Source organism: Zonotrichia leucophrys, chromosome 25, assembly GCF_028769735.1.
Source record: "Zonotrichia leucophrys gambelii isolate GWCS_2022_RI chromosome 25, RI_Zleu_2.0, whole genome shotgun sequence".
Lineage (NCBI taxonomy): Eukaryota > Metazoa > Chordata > Aves > Passeriformes > Passerellidae > Zonotrichia > Zonotrichia leucophrys.
The window spans coordinates 299,069-315,818 of NC_088194.1; the positions used below are offsets into that span (position 1 = coordinate 299,069).

The following is a 16,750-nucleotide window of genomic DNA, read 5'->3' on the forward strand; positions in this document are numbered from 1 at the left end:
GCTGTTCATTTTCAGATGCATCAGGACAAGTTGTTTGCAGATAAAAGCCTGCACAAAGTGTTTACATTGAAATAGAAATCAATTTTTACTTCTGAACTGATATTTTTGTATCTGCCACTGACCCCTTCTGCTGCCCTCAGTGAAATTAAATTAAAAATTAAAATTTTGCTGTTAATTTCCACATGCATTATGTCCAGCCCAAGTTGCTTGCTGATAAAACCCTGCAGGATGTGTGTGCAATGAAATAGAAATCGATTTTTTGAATTGACATTGAATTTTGAATTTACATTGAAATATAAGTCAATATTATGAACTGATATTTTTGTATCTGACACTGAACCCTTCTGTCTGTCTGCCCTCAGTGAAATTAGAATAAAATATTAAAATTTTGCTGTTCATTTCCACATGCATTATGTCCAGCACAAGTTGTTTGCAGGTAAAAGCCTGCAGTAAATGTTTAATTTGAAATGGAAATCAGTTTTTACTTCTGAACTGATATTTTTGTATCTGACACTGAACCCTTCTGTCTGTCTGTCCTCAGTGAAATTAAAATTAAAATTTTTCACTTGCAGATGCGTTATGTGCAGGACAAGTTGTGTGCTGAGAAAAGCCAGCAGAAGGTGTTTACATTGAAATAGAAATAAATTTTTACTTATTTCAGTGTTTACATTGAAATAGAAATCAATTTTTACTGATATTTTTGTATCTGCCACTGAACCCTTCTGCTGTCCCAGCAATGGGATGTCTGCCCTCAGTGAAATTAAAATTAAAAAATTAAAATGTTGCTGTTCATTTCCACATGCATTATGTCCAGGACAAGTTGTTTGCAGGTAAAATCCTGCAATAGGTGTTTAATTTGAAATATAAGTCAATTTTTACTTTTGAACTGATATTTTTGTGTCTGCCACTGAACCCTTCTGTCTGCCCTCAGTGAAATTAAAATGAAATATTAAAATTTTGCTGTTAATTTCTGCATGCATTATGTGCAGGACAAGTTTGCAGATAAAAGCCTGCAGGACGTGTGTGCAATGAAATAGAAATGGATTTTTTGAATTGACATTGAATTTTGAATTTACATTGAAATATAAGTCAATATTATGAACTGATATTTTTGTATCTGCCACTGACCCCTTCTGCTGCCCTCAGTGAAATTAAATTAAAATATTAAAATGTTGCTGTTAATTTCTGCATGCATTATGTGCAGGACAAGTTTGCAGATAAAAGCCTGCAGTAGGTGTTTAATTTGAAATATAAGGCAATTTTTACATTTGACACTGACCCCTTCTGTCTGCCTTCTGACATTTATTTTATTTTAATTTAATTTAAATTAATTAAAAAATGCAAATGTTTCTGTTTTTTGCAGCTGCATTACGTGCAGGATAAGCTGTGTGCTGAGAAAAGCCTGCAGAAGGTGTTTAATTTGAAATAGAAATCAATTTTTACTTCTGAACTGATATTTTTGTATCTGCCACTGAACTCTTCTGCTGTCCCAGCAGTGAGATGTCTGCCCTCAGTGAAATTAAAATAAAATATTAAAATATTTTTGCAGCTGCATTATGTGCAGGACAAGTTTGCAGATAAAAGCCTGCAGCAGGTGTTTAATTTGAAATATAAGGCAATTTTTCCATCTGACACTGACCCCTTCTGTCTGCCCTCAGTGAAATTAAAATGAAATATTAAAATGTTTTTTGCAGCTGCATTATGTGCAGGACAAGTTTGCAGATAAAATCCTGCAGTAGGTGTTTAATTTGAAATATAAGGCAATTTTTACTTCTGAACTGATATTTTTGTATCTGACACTGAATCCTTCTGCTGCCCTCACTGAAATTAAAATAAAAAATTAAAATTTTGCTGTTAATTTCCAGATGCATTATGTCCAGCACAAGTTGTTTGCAGGTAAAAGCCTGCAGTAGGTGTTTAATTTGAAATAGAAATCAGTTTTTACTTCTGAACTTACTTTTTGTATCTGACACTGAATCCTTCTGCTGCCCTCAGTGAAATTAGAATAAAATATTAAAATTTTGCTGTTCATTTTCAGATGCATCAGGACAAGTTGTTTGTAACTTGTAAAAGGTAAAAGCCTGCAGCAGGTGTTTAATTTGAAATATAAGGCAATTTTTATATCTGACACTGATCCCTTCTGTCTGCCCTCAGACATTTATTTTAATTTAATTTAATTGAAATTAAATTAAAATATTAAAATTTTGCTGTTTTTTGCAGCTGCATTATGTGCAGGACAAGTTGTGTGCTGATAAAAGTCTGCACAAAGTGTTTACATTGAAATAGAAATGAATTTTTACTGATATTTTTGTATCTTCCACTGAACTCTTCTGTCTGCCCTCAGTGAAATTAAAATGAAATATTAAAATCTTTTTTGCAGCTGCATTACGTGCAGGACAAGCTGTTTGCTGATAAAAGCCTGCAGTAGGTGTTTACATTGAACTAGAAATCAATTTTTACTGATATTTTTGTATCTGACACTGAATCCTTCTGCTGCCCTCAGTGAAATTAGAATAAAATATTAAAATTCCAGATGCATTATGTCCAGGGCAAGTTGTTTGCTGATAAAACCCTGCAGAAGGTGTTTACATTGAACTAGAAATCAATTTTTACTGATATTTTTGTATCTGACACTGACCCCTTCTGTCTGCCCTCAGTGAAATTAAAATAAAAAATTAAAATATTTTTTGCAGCTGCATTACGTGCAGGACAAGCTGTGTGCTGATAAAAGCCTGCAGTAAATGTTTAATTTGAAATATAAGGCAATTTTTCCATCTGACACTGACCCCTTCTGTCTGCCCTCAGTGAAATTTAAATTAAAATATTAAAATGTTGCTGTTTTTCGCAGCTGCATTACGTGCAGGACAAGTTGTGTGCTGATAAAACCCTGCAGTAGATGTTTAATTTGAAATATAAGGCAATTTTTACTTCTGAACTGATATTTTTGTATCTGACACTGAACCCTTCTGTCTGTCTGTCCTCAGTGAAATTAAAATTAAAATTTTGCTGTTCATTTCCAGATGCATTATGTGCAGGACAAGTTGTTTGCAGGTAAAATCCTGCAATAGGTGTTTAATTTGAAATATAAGGCAATTTTTACATTTGACACTGACCCCTTCTGTCTGCCTTCTGACATTTATTTTAATTTAATTTAATTTAAATTAAAATATTAAAATGTTGCTGTTTTTTGCAGCTGCATTACGTGCAGGACAAGCTGTGTGCTGATAAAAGCCTGCAGTAGGTGTTTAATTTGAAATATAAGGCAATTTTTACATTTGACACTGACCCCTTCTGTCTGCCCTCAGTGAAATTAAAATAAAATATTAAAATATAAAATCCTGCAATAGGTGTTTAATTTGGAATATAAGGCAATTTTTACATTTGACACTGACCCCTTCTGTCTGCCCTCAGACATTTATTTTAATTTAATTTAATTTGAATTAAATAAAATATTAAAATTTTGCTGTTCACTTGCAGATGCGTTATGTGCAGGACAAGTTGTGTCCTGAGAAAAGCCTGCAGAAGGTGTTTACATTGAAATAGAAATCAATTTTTACTTCTGAACTGATATTTTTGTATCTGCCACTGACCCCTTCTGCTGCCCTCAGTGAAATTAAATTAAAATATTAAAATGTTGCTGTTCATTTTCAGCTGCATCAGGACAAGTTGTTTGCAGGTAAAATCCTGCAATAGGTGTTTAATTTGAAATATAAGGCAATTTTTACATTTGACACTGACCCCTTCTGTCTGCCCTCAGACATTTAATTTAATTTAATTTAAATTAAATTAAAATATTAAAATTTTGCTGTTCATTTTCAGCTGCATTACGTGCAGGACAAGCTGTGTGCTGATAAAATCCTGCAGTAGGTGTTTAATTTGAAATATAAGGCAATTTTTCCATGTGACACTGACCCCTTCTGTCTGCCCTCAGTGAAATTAAAATAAAATATTAAAATATAAAAGCCTGCAGTAGGTGTTTAATTTGAAATATAAGGCAATTTTTCCATCTGACACCGACCCCTTCTCTCTGCCCTCAGTGAAATTTAAATTAAAATATTAAAATTTTGCTGTTCATTTCCAGATGCATTATGTGCAGGACAAGTTGTTTGCAGGTAAAATCCTGCAGTAGATGTTTAATTTGAAATATAAGGCAATTTTTACTTCTGAACTGATATTTTTGTATCTGACACTGAATCCTTCTGCTGCCCTCACTGAAATTAAAATAAAAAATTAAAATGTTGCTGTTTATTTTCAGATGCATTATGTGCAGGACAAGTTGTTTGCAGGTAAAAGCCTGCAGTAGGTGTTTAATTTGAAATATAAGGCAATTTTTACATTTGACACTGACCCCTTCTGTCTGCCTTCTGACATTTATTTTATTTTAATTTAATTTAAATTAATTAAAAAATGCAAATGTTGCTGTTTTTTGCAGCTGCATTACGTGCAGGACAAGCTGTGTGCTGATAAAAGCCTGCAGCAGGTGTTTAATTTGAAATATAAGGCAATTTTTACTTCTGAACTTATTTTTTGTATCTGACACTGAATCCTTCTGCTGCCCTCAGTGAAATTAGAATAAAATATTAAAATTTTGCTGTTCATTTTCAGATGCATCAGGACAAGTTGTTTGCAGATAAAAGCCTGCAGTAGGTGTTTAATTTGAAATATAAGGCAATTTTTCCATCTGACACCGACCCCTTCTCTCTGCCCTCAGACATTTAATTTAATTTAATTTCAATTAAATAAAATATTCAAATGTTTCTGTTTTTTGCAGCTGCATTACGTGCAGGACAAGCTGTGTGCTGATAAAAGCCTGCAGAAGGTGTTTAATTTGAAATAGAAATCAATTTTTACTTCTGAACTGATATTTTTGTATCTGCCACTGAACTCTTCTGCTGTCCCAGCAGTGAGATGTTTGTCCTCAGTGAAATTAAATTAAAATATTAAAATATTTTTGCAGCTGCATTACGTGCAGGACAAGTTGTTTGCAGGTAAAAGCCTGCAGTAGGTGTTTAATTTGAAATATAAGGCAATTTTTACATTTGACACTGACCCCTTCTGTCTGCCCTCAGACATTTATTTTAATTTAATTTAAATTAATTTAAAAATGCAAATGTTGCTGTTTTTTGCAGCTGCATTACGTGCAGGACAAGCTGTGTGCTGATAAAAGCCTGCAGTAGGTGTTTAATTTGAAATATAAGGCAATTTTTACATTTGACACTGACCCCTTCTGTCTGCCCTCAGTGAAATTAAAATAAAATATTAAAATATTTTTTGCAGCTGCATTACGTGCAGGACAAGCTGTGTGCTGATAAAAGCCTGCAGTAGGTGTTTAATTTGAAATAGAAGGCAATTTTTCCATCTGACACTGACCCCTTCTGTCTGCCCTCAGACATTTAATTTAATTTAATTTAAATTAAATTAAAATATTAAAATGTTGCTGTTCATTTTCAGCTGCATTACGTGCAGGACAAGCTGTTTGTGGGCTTGGAGCACGCGGTGCCCACGTTCGGTGTCAAGGAGAAGGTGGAGGGGCCCGGCTGCTCGTACCTGCAGCACATCCAGCTGGAAACGGGCGCCAAGGTTTTCCTGCGGGGGAAAGGCTCGGGGTGCATCGAGCCGGCCTCGGGCAGGGAGGCCTTCGAGCCCATGTACATCTACATCAGGTATGGGGCAGTTCTAAAAAATCATATTGAAAATTGGTTTATAAAAAAATCCTATTAAAAATCGGTTTATAAAAAAATCCCATTAAAATCCATTGAAAAAATCCCATTAAAATCCATTGAAAAAATCCCATTAAAATCCATTTTAAAAATCCCATAAAAATACATTTTAAATATCCATTTTTTTAAAAATCCCATAAAAATCCATTTAAAAAATCCCATAAAAATCCATTTAAAAAATCCCATAAAAATCCATTTTAAAAATTCCCATTTAAAAATTCCCATAAAAATCGATTTTAAAAATCCATTTAAAAAAATCCCATAAAAATCCATTTTAAAAATCCCATTAAAATCCATTAAAAAAATCCCATTAAAAAATCCATTAAAAAAATCCACTTAAAAAATCCCATTAAAAATCCATTTTAAAAAATCCCATTAAAAAATCAATTTTAAAAAATCCCATTAAAATCCATTTAAAAAATCCCATAAAAATCCGTTTAAAAAATCCCATTAAAATCCATTTTAAAAATCCCATAAAAATACATTTAAAAAATCCCATAAAAATCCATTTAAAAAAATCCCATTAAAAATCCATTTAAAAAATCCCATAAAAATACATTTTAAATATCCATTTTTTAAAAATTCCATAAGAATCAATTTTTAAAAATCCCATAAAAATCCATTAAAAAACCCATTAAAATCCATTTAAAAAAATCCCGTAAAAATCCGTTAAAAAGTCCCATTAAATTGCATTAAAAAAATCCCATTAAAATCCATTTTAAAAAAATCCCATAAAAATCAAATTTTAAAAAATCCATTTTTAAAAATTCCATTAAAAATCCATTTTAAAAAATCCCGTAAAAATCCGTTTAAAAAAATCCCATAAAAATCCATTAAAAAAATCCCATTAAAATCCATTTTAAAAATCCCATAAAAATCAATTTTTAAAAAATCCCATTAAAAAATCAATTTTAAAAAATTCCATAAAAATCCATTTTAAAAAATTCCATAAAAATCCGTTTAAAAAATCCCATAAAAATCAATTTTTAAAAAATCCCATTAAAAATCGTTGTATAAAAAAATCCCATTAAAAATCGATTTATAAAAAAATCCCATTAAAAATCGATTTATAAAAAAATCCCATTAAAATCCATTTAAAAAATCCCATTAAAATCCGTTTTAAAAATCCCATAAAAATACATTTAAAAAATCCCATTAAAATCCGTTTTAAAAATCCCATAAAAATACATTAAAAAAATCCCATTAAAATCCATTAAAAAAATCCCATTAAAAATCGATTTATAAAAAAATCCCATTAAAATCCATTGAAAAAATCCCATAAAAATCAAATTTTAAAAATCCATTTTTAAAAATTCCATTAAAAATCCCATAAAAATCCGTTAAAAAAATCCCATAAAAATCAATTTAAAAAAATCCCATTAAAAACCATTTTAAAAAATCCCATAAAAATCAAATTTTAAAAATCCCATTAAAATCCATTTTAAAAAATCCCATAAAATCAATTTTAAAAAAATCCATTTAAAAAATCCCATTAAATCCATTTTAAAAATTCCCATAAAAATCGATTTTAAAAATCCATTACAAAAAAATCCCATAAAAATCCATTTTAAAAAATCCCATTAAAATCAAATTTTAAAAAATCCCATAAAAATCAAATTAAAAAAAAAATCCCATTAAAAATCCATTTTAAAAAATCCCATAAAAATCAAATTTTAAAAAATCCATTTTAAAAAATCCCGTAAAAATCCATTGTAAAAAATCCATAAAAATCCATTAAAAAATCCCATAAAAATCCATTAAAAAAATCCCATAAAAATCCGTTTTAAAAAAACCCATTAAAAAAATCCATTAAAAAGTCCCATAAAAATCTATTTTAAATATCCATTTCAAAAAAATCCCATAAAAATCCATTGAAAAAATCCCATTAAAATCTATTTTAAATATCCATTTCAAAAAAATCCCATAAAAATCAATTTTTGAAAATCCCATTTAAAAATCCCATAAAAAATCCATTAAAAAAATCCCATAAAAATCAATTTTAAAAAATCCCATAAAAGTCAATTTTAAAAATATCCCATTAAAAACCCATTAAAAACTAATTAAAAAAAAAAACATAAAAATCCATTTTAAAAATCTGATAAAAAATCTAATATATAAAATCCATTTTAAAAAATCCCATTTAAAAAAATCCCATAAAAATCGAATTTTAAAAAATATCCCATTAGAATCCATTTAAAAAAATCCCATTAAAAATCCATTGTTAAAAAATCCCTTAAAAATCCATTGTTTAAAAATCCCATAAAAATCCATTTAAAAATCCCATAAAAATCAATTTAAAAAAATCCCATAAAAATCCATTTTAAAAAATTCCATAAAAATCCATTTAAAAAATCCCATTAAAAATCCATTTAAAAAAATCCCATTTAAAACATCCTTTTTTAAAAAAAACCTCATAAAAATCCATTTTAAAAATCCCATTAAAAATCAATTCTTAAAAATCCCATTTTAAAAATCCATTTAAAAATCCCATTTAAAAAATCCATTTAAAAAATCCCTTTACAAATCAATTTTAAAAATCAATTAAAAAAAATCCCATTTAAAAATTCTTTCTTAAAAAAATCTCATAAAACTCCATTAAAAATCCATTAAAAATCCATTAAAAAAATCCCATTTAAAAATCCCATTAGAATCCATTTTAAAAAATCCTATTAAAAATCCATTTGAAAAAAAACCCATTAAAAATCCATTAAAAATGCATTTTTAAGATCCCATAAAAATCAATTTTAAAAATATCCCATTAAATCATTAAAAATCCATTTTAAAAATCCCATAAAAATCCATTAAAAAAATCCCATTAAAAAATCAATTTTAAAAAATTCCATTAAAAATCCATTTTAAAAAATCCCATTAAAAAATCAATTTTAAAAAATTCCATTAAAAATCCATTTTAAAAAATTCCATTAAAAATCCATTTTTAAAAATTCCATTAAAATCCATTTTAAAAAATCCCATAAAAATCAAATTTTAAAAATTCCATTAAAAATCCATTTAAAAAAATCCCATTAAAAATCCATTGTTAAAAAATCCCTTAAAAATCCATTTTAAAAGATCTTATAAAAAATCTATTGTTAAAAAAATCTCATTAAAAATCCATTTGAAAAAACCCCATTAAAAATCCATTAAAAATGCATTTTTAAAGATCCCATAAAACATCAATTTTAAAAAATCCCTTTAAAATCAATTTTTAAAAATCCCTTTAAAATTAAGTTTTTTAAATGGGGAATTCTTCATTTGGACTGATTTAATGGGAATTAAATAAATCTTTGAACCTGATTTAACTTTGGAGATACCTGGAAGGAGCTCCCAAATTTGCCAGAAATTTTGTTTTTATTAATTTATTTTTATTTATTTTTCAGTCACCCAAAGCCAGAAGGTTTGGCAGCTGCTAAAAAGCTGTGTGAGAACCTCTTGCAAACTGTGAGTAACTTACAAATATTAAAATTTCAAAATTTTTAATAATAATAATAATAATTTTTAATAATAATTTGGGCTGTGTATTAAGAAATTGATGCTTTTAGCAAAGCTCTCATAGATTTCTCTTTCCAAGAGTTTCTCATTCTCTTATAAATAATAATAATAATAATAATAATAATATTTTTATTTTAATTTATTTATATATTTATTTTTATATATTATAAATATATATATTATATACATATATATAATATATATATTATATACATATATTATGATATATATTATAAATATTATAATATATATAACATGTATAATAACAATACATAATATATATTATATATAATAATTTATTATTATTGATTATATATTTATTATATACCCCAAATATATTTTATTATATTAAATATAATTTATATTATATTATATTATATATATAATATTATATATATTATATTATAATAGTTTATATTATAATATATTATATTATATTATATTATATTATATTATATTATATTATATTATATTATACTATTTTTCTATAAAATTAGAATAATTCTCGATATAATTACTAATATATAATTATTAATATATAATTATTAATATTATTATTAAGTAATTATTATTAATATAATTATTGAAATATTGTTGTTATTATTATATAATTTTTTATAGATATATATTATATTATAATTAATATAATTCCAGGGGCCAGTGGGATCAGGGGATGTTTATGGGATTTTGCTGGATTGTTATGTTTGCCTTATTCCTGTCCTTGTGCACAGTTTTCTAATCAGCATTCCCTCACATTCTTATGAGTAATTAAATAAATATCAATGTTTATATTTTAATTATTAATTTCTAATCTTTGCAGGTTCACGCCGAGTACTCCCGGTTTGTGAACCAGATCACCACCGCCGTTCCCTTGGCAGGTAACAATCCCCTCTCCTCCAGCCTTTTTGCCATTTAGAATTAACTATTAATTAATTACTAATAATTAAGTAATGAATTAGAATGAAGGAATGAATCATTTGGGTGTGTGTGACGGAGCTCAGGTGTCCGTTTGTCCTGTCTGTGCCCAGGTTTCTCCCAGCCGGCCGCCATTCCCTCTGAGCCTCCAGCCTTTTTTCCATTTAGAATTAACTATTAATTAATTACTAATAATTAAGTAATGAATTAGAATGAAGGAATGAATTATTTTGGGTGTCTGTGACGGAGCTCAGGTGTCCGTTTGTCCTTCCTGTCCGCAGGTTTCTCCCAGCCGGCCGCCATCGGCAGCGTCCCCTCGCAGCCCTCCTATTACCCCTCCAACGGGTACCAGTCCGGCTACGCCGTGGTGCCGCCCCAGCAGCCGGTGCAGCCGCCCTACGCCGTGCCAGGCATGGTGCCCCCCCCCGCCGTGCCCCTGGCGCCCGGCGTGCTGCCAGCGCTGCCCACGGCCGTGCCACCCGTGCCCACACAGTACCCGATAGCGCAGGTGCAGCCGCCGGCCAGCACGGGACAGGTACGGTGTCCGGCTGTGTGTCGTACATCTGTGTGTCCGTCCATGTCCGTCATACATCTGTTGTCATCATCCATCATCCATCATCCAATCATTTCACATCCATCATCCTATCCATCCATCCATCCATGCCCATCCATCATCCATCATCCATCCATCCATCCATCCACCATCCATCCATCCAATCCATCATCATCCATCCATCATCCACATCCTCATCATCCATCATCATCATCATCCATCATCCATCATCATCCATCCATCACATCATCCATCCATCCATCATCCATCCATCCATCATCCATCCATCCTTCCATCCATCATCCATCCATCATCCATCCATCCATCCATCATCCATCCATCCATCCATCCATCATCCATCCATCCATCATCCATATCCATCATCCATCATCCATCATCCATCATCCATCATCCATCCATCATCCATCCATCATCCATCCATCATCCATCCATCCATCATCCATCATCCATCCATCCATCATCCATCCATCATCCATCCATCCATCATCCATCATCCATCCATCCATCATCCATCCATCCATCATCCATCCATCATCCATCATCCATCCATCATCCATCCATCATCCATCCATCCATCATCCATCCATCATCCATCCATCCTCATCCATCCATCCATCCATCCATCCATCATCCATCCATCATCCATCCATCATCCATCCATCCATCATCCATCATCCATCCTCATCCATCCATCATCCATCCATCATCCATCCATCATCCATCCATCCATCATCCATCCATCATCATCCATCCATCATCCATCCATCCATCATCCATCCATCATCCATCACTCCATCCATCCATCCATCCATCCATCCATCCATCCATCCATCCATCATCCATCCATCATCCATCCATCCATCATCCATCCATCCATCCATCCATCATCCATCCATCCATCCTTTTTTTGTGTTTTCTCTCTGCCCTGTGCCCAGCAGACTTCTCTGAGTGCAGAATGAATATTTTACATGTATAAATTACATTTTTTTGTGTTTTCTCTGTGCCCTGTGCCCAGCAGAGTCCTCTGAGTACTAAATGAATGCTTTATACATAAATTACATTTTTTTGTGTTTTCTGTCTGCCTTGTGCCCAGCAGAGTTCTCTGAGTGCGGAATGAATTCTTTACTTATAAATTACATTTATTTTGTGTTTTCTCTGTGCCCTGTGCCCAGCAGAGTTCTCTGAGTACTAAATGAATACTTATATACCTATATACTTTACATGTATATAATTACATTTTTTTGTGTTTTCTCTCTGCCTTGTGCCCAGCAGAGTCTTCTGAGTACTGAATGAATACTTTACATATAAATCACATTTTTTTGTGTTGTCTCTTTGCCTTGTGCCCAGCAGAGTCCTTTCAGTACTAAATGGATACTTATATACTTCACATGTATTTAATTACATTTATTTTGTGTTTTCTCTCTGCCTTGTGCCCAGCAGAGTCTTCTGAGTACTGAATGAATACTTTACATATAAATCACATTTTTTTGTGTTGTCTCTTTGCCTTGTGCCCAGCAGAGTCCTTTGAGTACTAAATGAATACTTTACATGTATAATTTAATTTTTTTGTGTTTTCCCTGTGCCCAGCAGAGTTCTCTGAGTGCGGAATGAATTCTTAACATATAAATTTCATTTTTTTGTGTTTTCCCTGTGCCCAGCAGAGTTCTCTGAGTGCGGAATGAATACTTTACATGTATATAAATGTATTTTTTTGTGTTTTCTCTCTGCCCTGTGCCCCGCGGAGTTCTCTGCGTGCGGAATGAATATTTTACATGTATAAATGACATTTATTTTGTGTTTTCTCTGTGCCTTGTGCCTAGCAGAGTTCTCTGAGTACTGAAAGAATACTTTATATAAATGTATTTTTTTGTGTTTTCTCTGTGCCCAGCAGAGTTCTCTGAGTGCGGAATGAATACTTTACATGTATAATTTAATTTTTTTGTGTTTTCTCTCTGCCCTGTGCCCAGCAGACTTCTCTGAGTGCAGAATGAATATTTTACATGTATAAATGACATTTATTTTGTGTTTTCTCTGTGCCCTGTGCCCAGCAGAGTTCTCTTGAGTACTAAATGAATACTTATATACCTATATACTTCACATGTATATAATTACATTTTTTTGTGTTTTCTCTGTGCCCTGTGCCCCGCAGAGTTCTCTGAGTACTGAATGAATATTTTACATGTATAAATGTATTTTTTTGTGTTTTCCCTGTGCCCAACAGAGTCCTTTGAGTACTAAATGAACACTTTCCATGTATAATTTACATTTTTTTGTGTTTTCTCTGTGCCCTGTGCCCAGCAGAGTTCTCTGAGTGCGGAATGAATACTTTACATGTATAATTTAATTTTTTTGTGTTTTCTCTGTGCCTTGTGCCCAGCAGAGTCCTCTGAGTACTAAATGAATGCTTTACATGTATAATTTAATTTTTTTGTGTTTTCTCTGTGCCCAGCAGAGTCCTTTGAGTACTGAATGAATACTTTACATGTATATAAATGTATTTTTTTGTGTTTTCTCTGTGCCCTGTGCCCAGCAGAGTTCTCTGTGTGCAGAATGAATATTTTACATGTATAATTTAATTTTTTTGTGTTTTCCCTGTGCCCAGCAGAGTCCTTTCAGTACTAAATGAATACTTTACATGTATAATTTAATTTTTCTGTGTTTTCCCTGTGCCCAGCAGAGTCCTTTGAGTACTAAATGAATACTTTACATGTATAATTTAATTTTTTGTGTTTTCCGTGTGCCCAGCAGAGCCCCCTGAGCGCCCCTTTCCTCGCTGCTGCCCCAGGCAAGGCCAGCATTCCGGCTGGGAGCCAGCCCCCGGTGCAGCCGCAGGGCCACAAGCGCCGCTTCACCGAGGAGCTGCCCGACGAGCGCGAGTCCGGCCTGCTGGGCTACCAGGTGGAATAAAAGCTGCAATTTTCCTTCCCTCACCAGGCACACATCGGGTTGTTGTTAGCCCAGGCTGTTGGAGCAGGACAGAGGGCACAAAATTCACATTTTGGTGTCTCTGAGTGGATGCACAGCTCTATAAATCGATTGCACAGCTCTATAAATCGATTTATTAATTCATTCCATTTTGCCCAAGATGATTTCTGCATCCAGCTCACAGACATGGCCAGAGTGTGGGACTGCTTGGCTTAAACACAAATTATTTGGGGTTTTATTGGAATTTTTTTGGGGGTTTTTAGGTGGGCTTTTTGAGGGAGGGAAATGGAATAACTTGTAGTTTTTCCCCATTTACCTTGCAGGTTACACTTGAGAGGATTTCAAGAAGCCTAGGTTAAAAAGCTTATTGATTTAGGTAGTTAGATGGCTTTAAGAAAAATTGTTTTTAGGTAGTTAGATGGCTTTAAGAAAAATTGTTTTTAGGTAGTTAGATGGCTTTAAGGAAAATAATTTTTAGGTAGTTAGATGGTTTAAAGAAAAATAATTTTATGTAGTTAGATGGTTTAAAGAAAAAAAGTTTTTAGGTAGTTACATGGTTTAAAGAAAAATAATTATATGTAGTTAGATGGTTTAAAGAAAATAATTTTATGTAGTTAGATGGTTTAAAGAAAATAACTTTATGTAGTTAGATGGTTTAAAGAAAATAATTTAGTAGGTAGATGATTTAAAGAAAAATAATTTTATGTAGCTAGATGATTTAAAGAAAAATAATTTCTAGGTAGTTAGATGGCTTTAAGGAAAATAATTTTAGGTAGTTAGATGGTTTAAAGAAAATAATTTTTAGGTAGTTAGATGGTTTAAAGAAAAATAATTTTATGTAGTTAGATGATTCTAAGAAAAATAATTTTATGTAGTTAGATGGTTTAAAGAAAATAATTTTAGGTAGTTAGATGATTTAAAGAAAAATAATTTTATGTAGGTAGATGGCTTTAAGAAAAATAATTTTATGTAGTTAGATGGTTTAAAGAAAAATAATTTTATGTAGTTAGATGGTTTAAAGAAAATAATTTTAGGTAGTTAGATGGCTTTAAGAAAAATAATTTTATGTAGTTAGATGATTTAAAGAAAAATAATTTTTAGGTAGTTAGATGGCTTTAAGAAAAATAATTTTATGTAGTTAGATGGTTTAAAGAAAATAATTTTAGGTAGGTAGATGATTTAAAGAAAAATAATTTTATGTAGTTAGATGGTTTAAAGAAAAATTGTTTTTAGGTAGTTAGATGGCTTTAAGAAAAATAATTTTTAGGTAGTTAGATGGCTTTAAGAAAAATAATTTTATGTAGTTAGATGGCTTTAAGAAAAATAATTTTATGTAGTTAGATGGTTTAAAGAAAATAATTTTAGGTAGGTAGATGGCTTTAAGAAAAATAATTTTATGTAGTTAGATGGTTTAAAGAAAAATAATTTTATGTAGTTAGATGGTTTAAAGAAAAATAATTTTATGTAGTTAGATGATTTAAAGAAAAATAATTTTATGTAGTTAGATGGTTTAAAGAAAAATAATTTTATGTAGTTAGATGGTTTAAAGAAAATAATTTTAGGTAGGTAGATGATTTAAAGAAAAATAATTTTATGTAGTTAGATGGTTTAAAGAAAATAATTTTATGTAGTTAGATGGTTTAAAGAAAAATAATTTTATGTAGTTAGATGATTTAAAGAAAAATAATTTTAGGTAGTTAGATGGTTTAAAGAAAATAATTTTAGGTAGGTGGATGATTCTAAGAAAAATAATTTTGAGTTTTTGCCATTTGCATGAGAGCACAGGGAGTGTCTGTAAATGTTTCTCTGGTGCTCTGGCACAGGCAGAGCCCTCAATGAAAGCCTTTCCTGGAGGCAATAAGGAGCTGCCTGTGTGTTGGAGCTGATTTCAGAATCCCAAACAGATTCCTTGGCCCCAGCTCTGCTCAGTGCTCACAGTCCGCAGGCTGAGGAGCTGACAGGGATCCATGAAGGGAGCAGCTCTACCTGTTTATTTATCTGTTTATTTATCTACCTGTTTATTTATCTGTTTACTGCCCTGAGCTGCTGGCAGGGTGCAGGAGGTGCTGAGGAATTTCCCAGAGTTGCTCAGAGCTGTTTCCCCCCACTCAGATGTTTTTTAGCAGAAAGCTGCCCTCAGATATTTGTAGGAGAAAGCATTTTGTGTAGAGACATTGCTGCTGCTAGTTGGCTCGGAAAGGTTGGGTTTCCTAACAGTATCATTAAGGAGCTGGAGCTTTGGTTGTAGTTGTAGGTTTGCTAATGCCGTGTGTTTTTCTGCTCATAGCATGGACCCATTCATATGACTAATTTAGGTACAGGCTTCTCCAGTGCGAGCGAAATCGAGGGAGCCGCGGCGAAGGCAGCGAGTTCCTCAGGAAAGGAGAGAGAGAGGGACAGGTGAGTGAGGAGCCACGGGCAGGTTCTGCTGCAAAGCTGAGTGCTGAGGTGTGGTTGGGGTTGGCTTCTCGGATTTGGGGTTGTTTGGTTGTGGGTGGGTTTTTTCACAGGTGGGTTTGGTGTTGTCTTCTCTGATTTGGGAATTATTTGGTTGTCATCCATCATCCATCCATCATCCATCCATCCATCCATCCATCATCCATCCATCATCCCTCCATCATCCATCCATCCATCCATCCATCATCCATCCATCATCCATCCATCCATCATCCATCCATCCATCATCCATCCATCATCCATCCATCATCCATCCATCCATCCATCCATCCATCATCCATCCATCATCCATCCATCCATCATCCATCCATCATCCATCCATCATCCATCCATCATCCCTCCATCATCCATCCATCCATCCATCCATCCATCCATCCATCCATCCATCCATCCATCCATCATCCATCCATCATCCATCCATCATCCATCCATCATCCATCCATCATCCATCCATCCATCCATCATCCATCATCCATCATCCATCATCCATCCATCCATCCATCCATCCATCATCCATCCATCATCCATCATCCATCATCCATCCATCATCCATCATCCATCCATCATCCATCCATCCATCCATCATCCATCCATCCATCCATCATCCATCATCCATCCATCCATCCATCCATCCATCATCCATCCATCATCCATCCATCATCCATCCATC

The 16,750-nt window shown here is 32.4% G+C and overlaps 1 protein-coding gene across 4 annotated transcripts in view; it reads left to right on the forward strand.

Moving 5' to 3' along the window:
• The window catches only part of KHDC4 (KH domain containing 4, pre-mRNA splicing factor), a 34,067-nt gene that overhangs the window by 10,228 nt on the left and 7,089 nt on the right, over positions 1–16,750 (forward strand). For 2 of the 4 annotated variants that reach the window (XM_064732492.1, XM_064732495.1), the window contains exons 7-12: positions 5,452–5,663; positions 9,098–9,158; positions 10,030–10,087; positions 10,406–10,659; positions 13,444–13,596; positions 15,911–16,023. In XM_064732492.1, the coding sequence (XP_064588562.1) occupies positions 5,452–5,663; positions 9,098–9,158; positions 10,030–10,087; positions 10,406–10,659; positions 13,444–13,596; positions 15,911–16,023 (851 nt within the window). The remainder of the gene's footprint in view (positions 1–5,451; positions 5,664–9,097; positions 9,159–10,029; positions 10,088–10,405; positions 10,660–13,443; positions 13,597–15,910; positions 16,024–16,750) is intronic. The other 2 variants (XR_010442767.1, XM_064732493.1) reach the window with 2 other exon arrangements.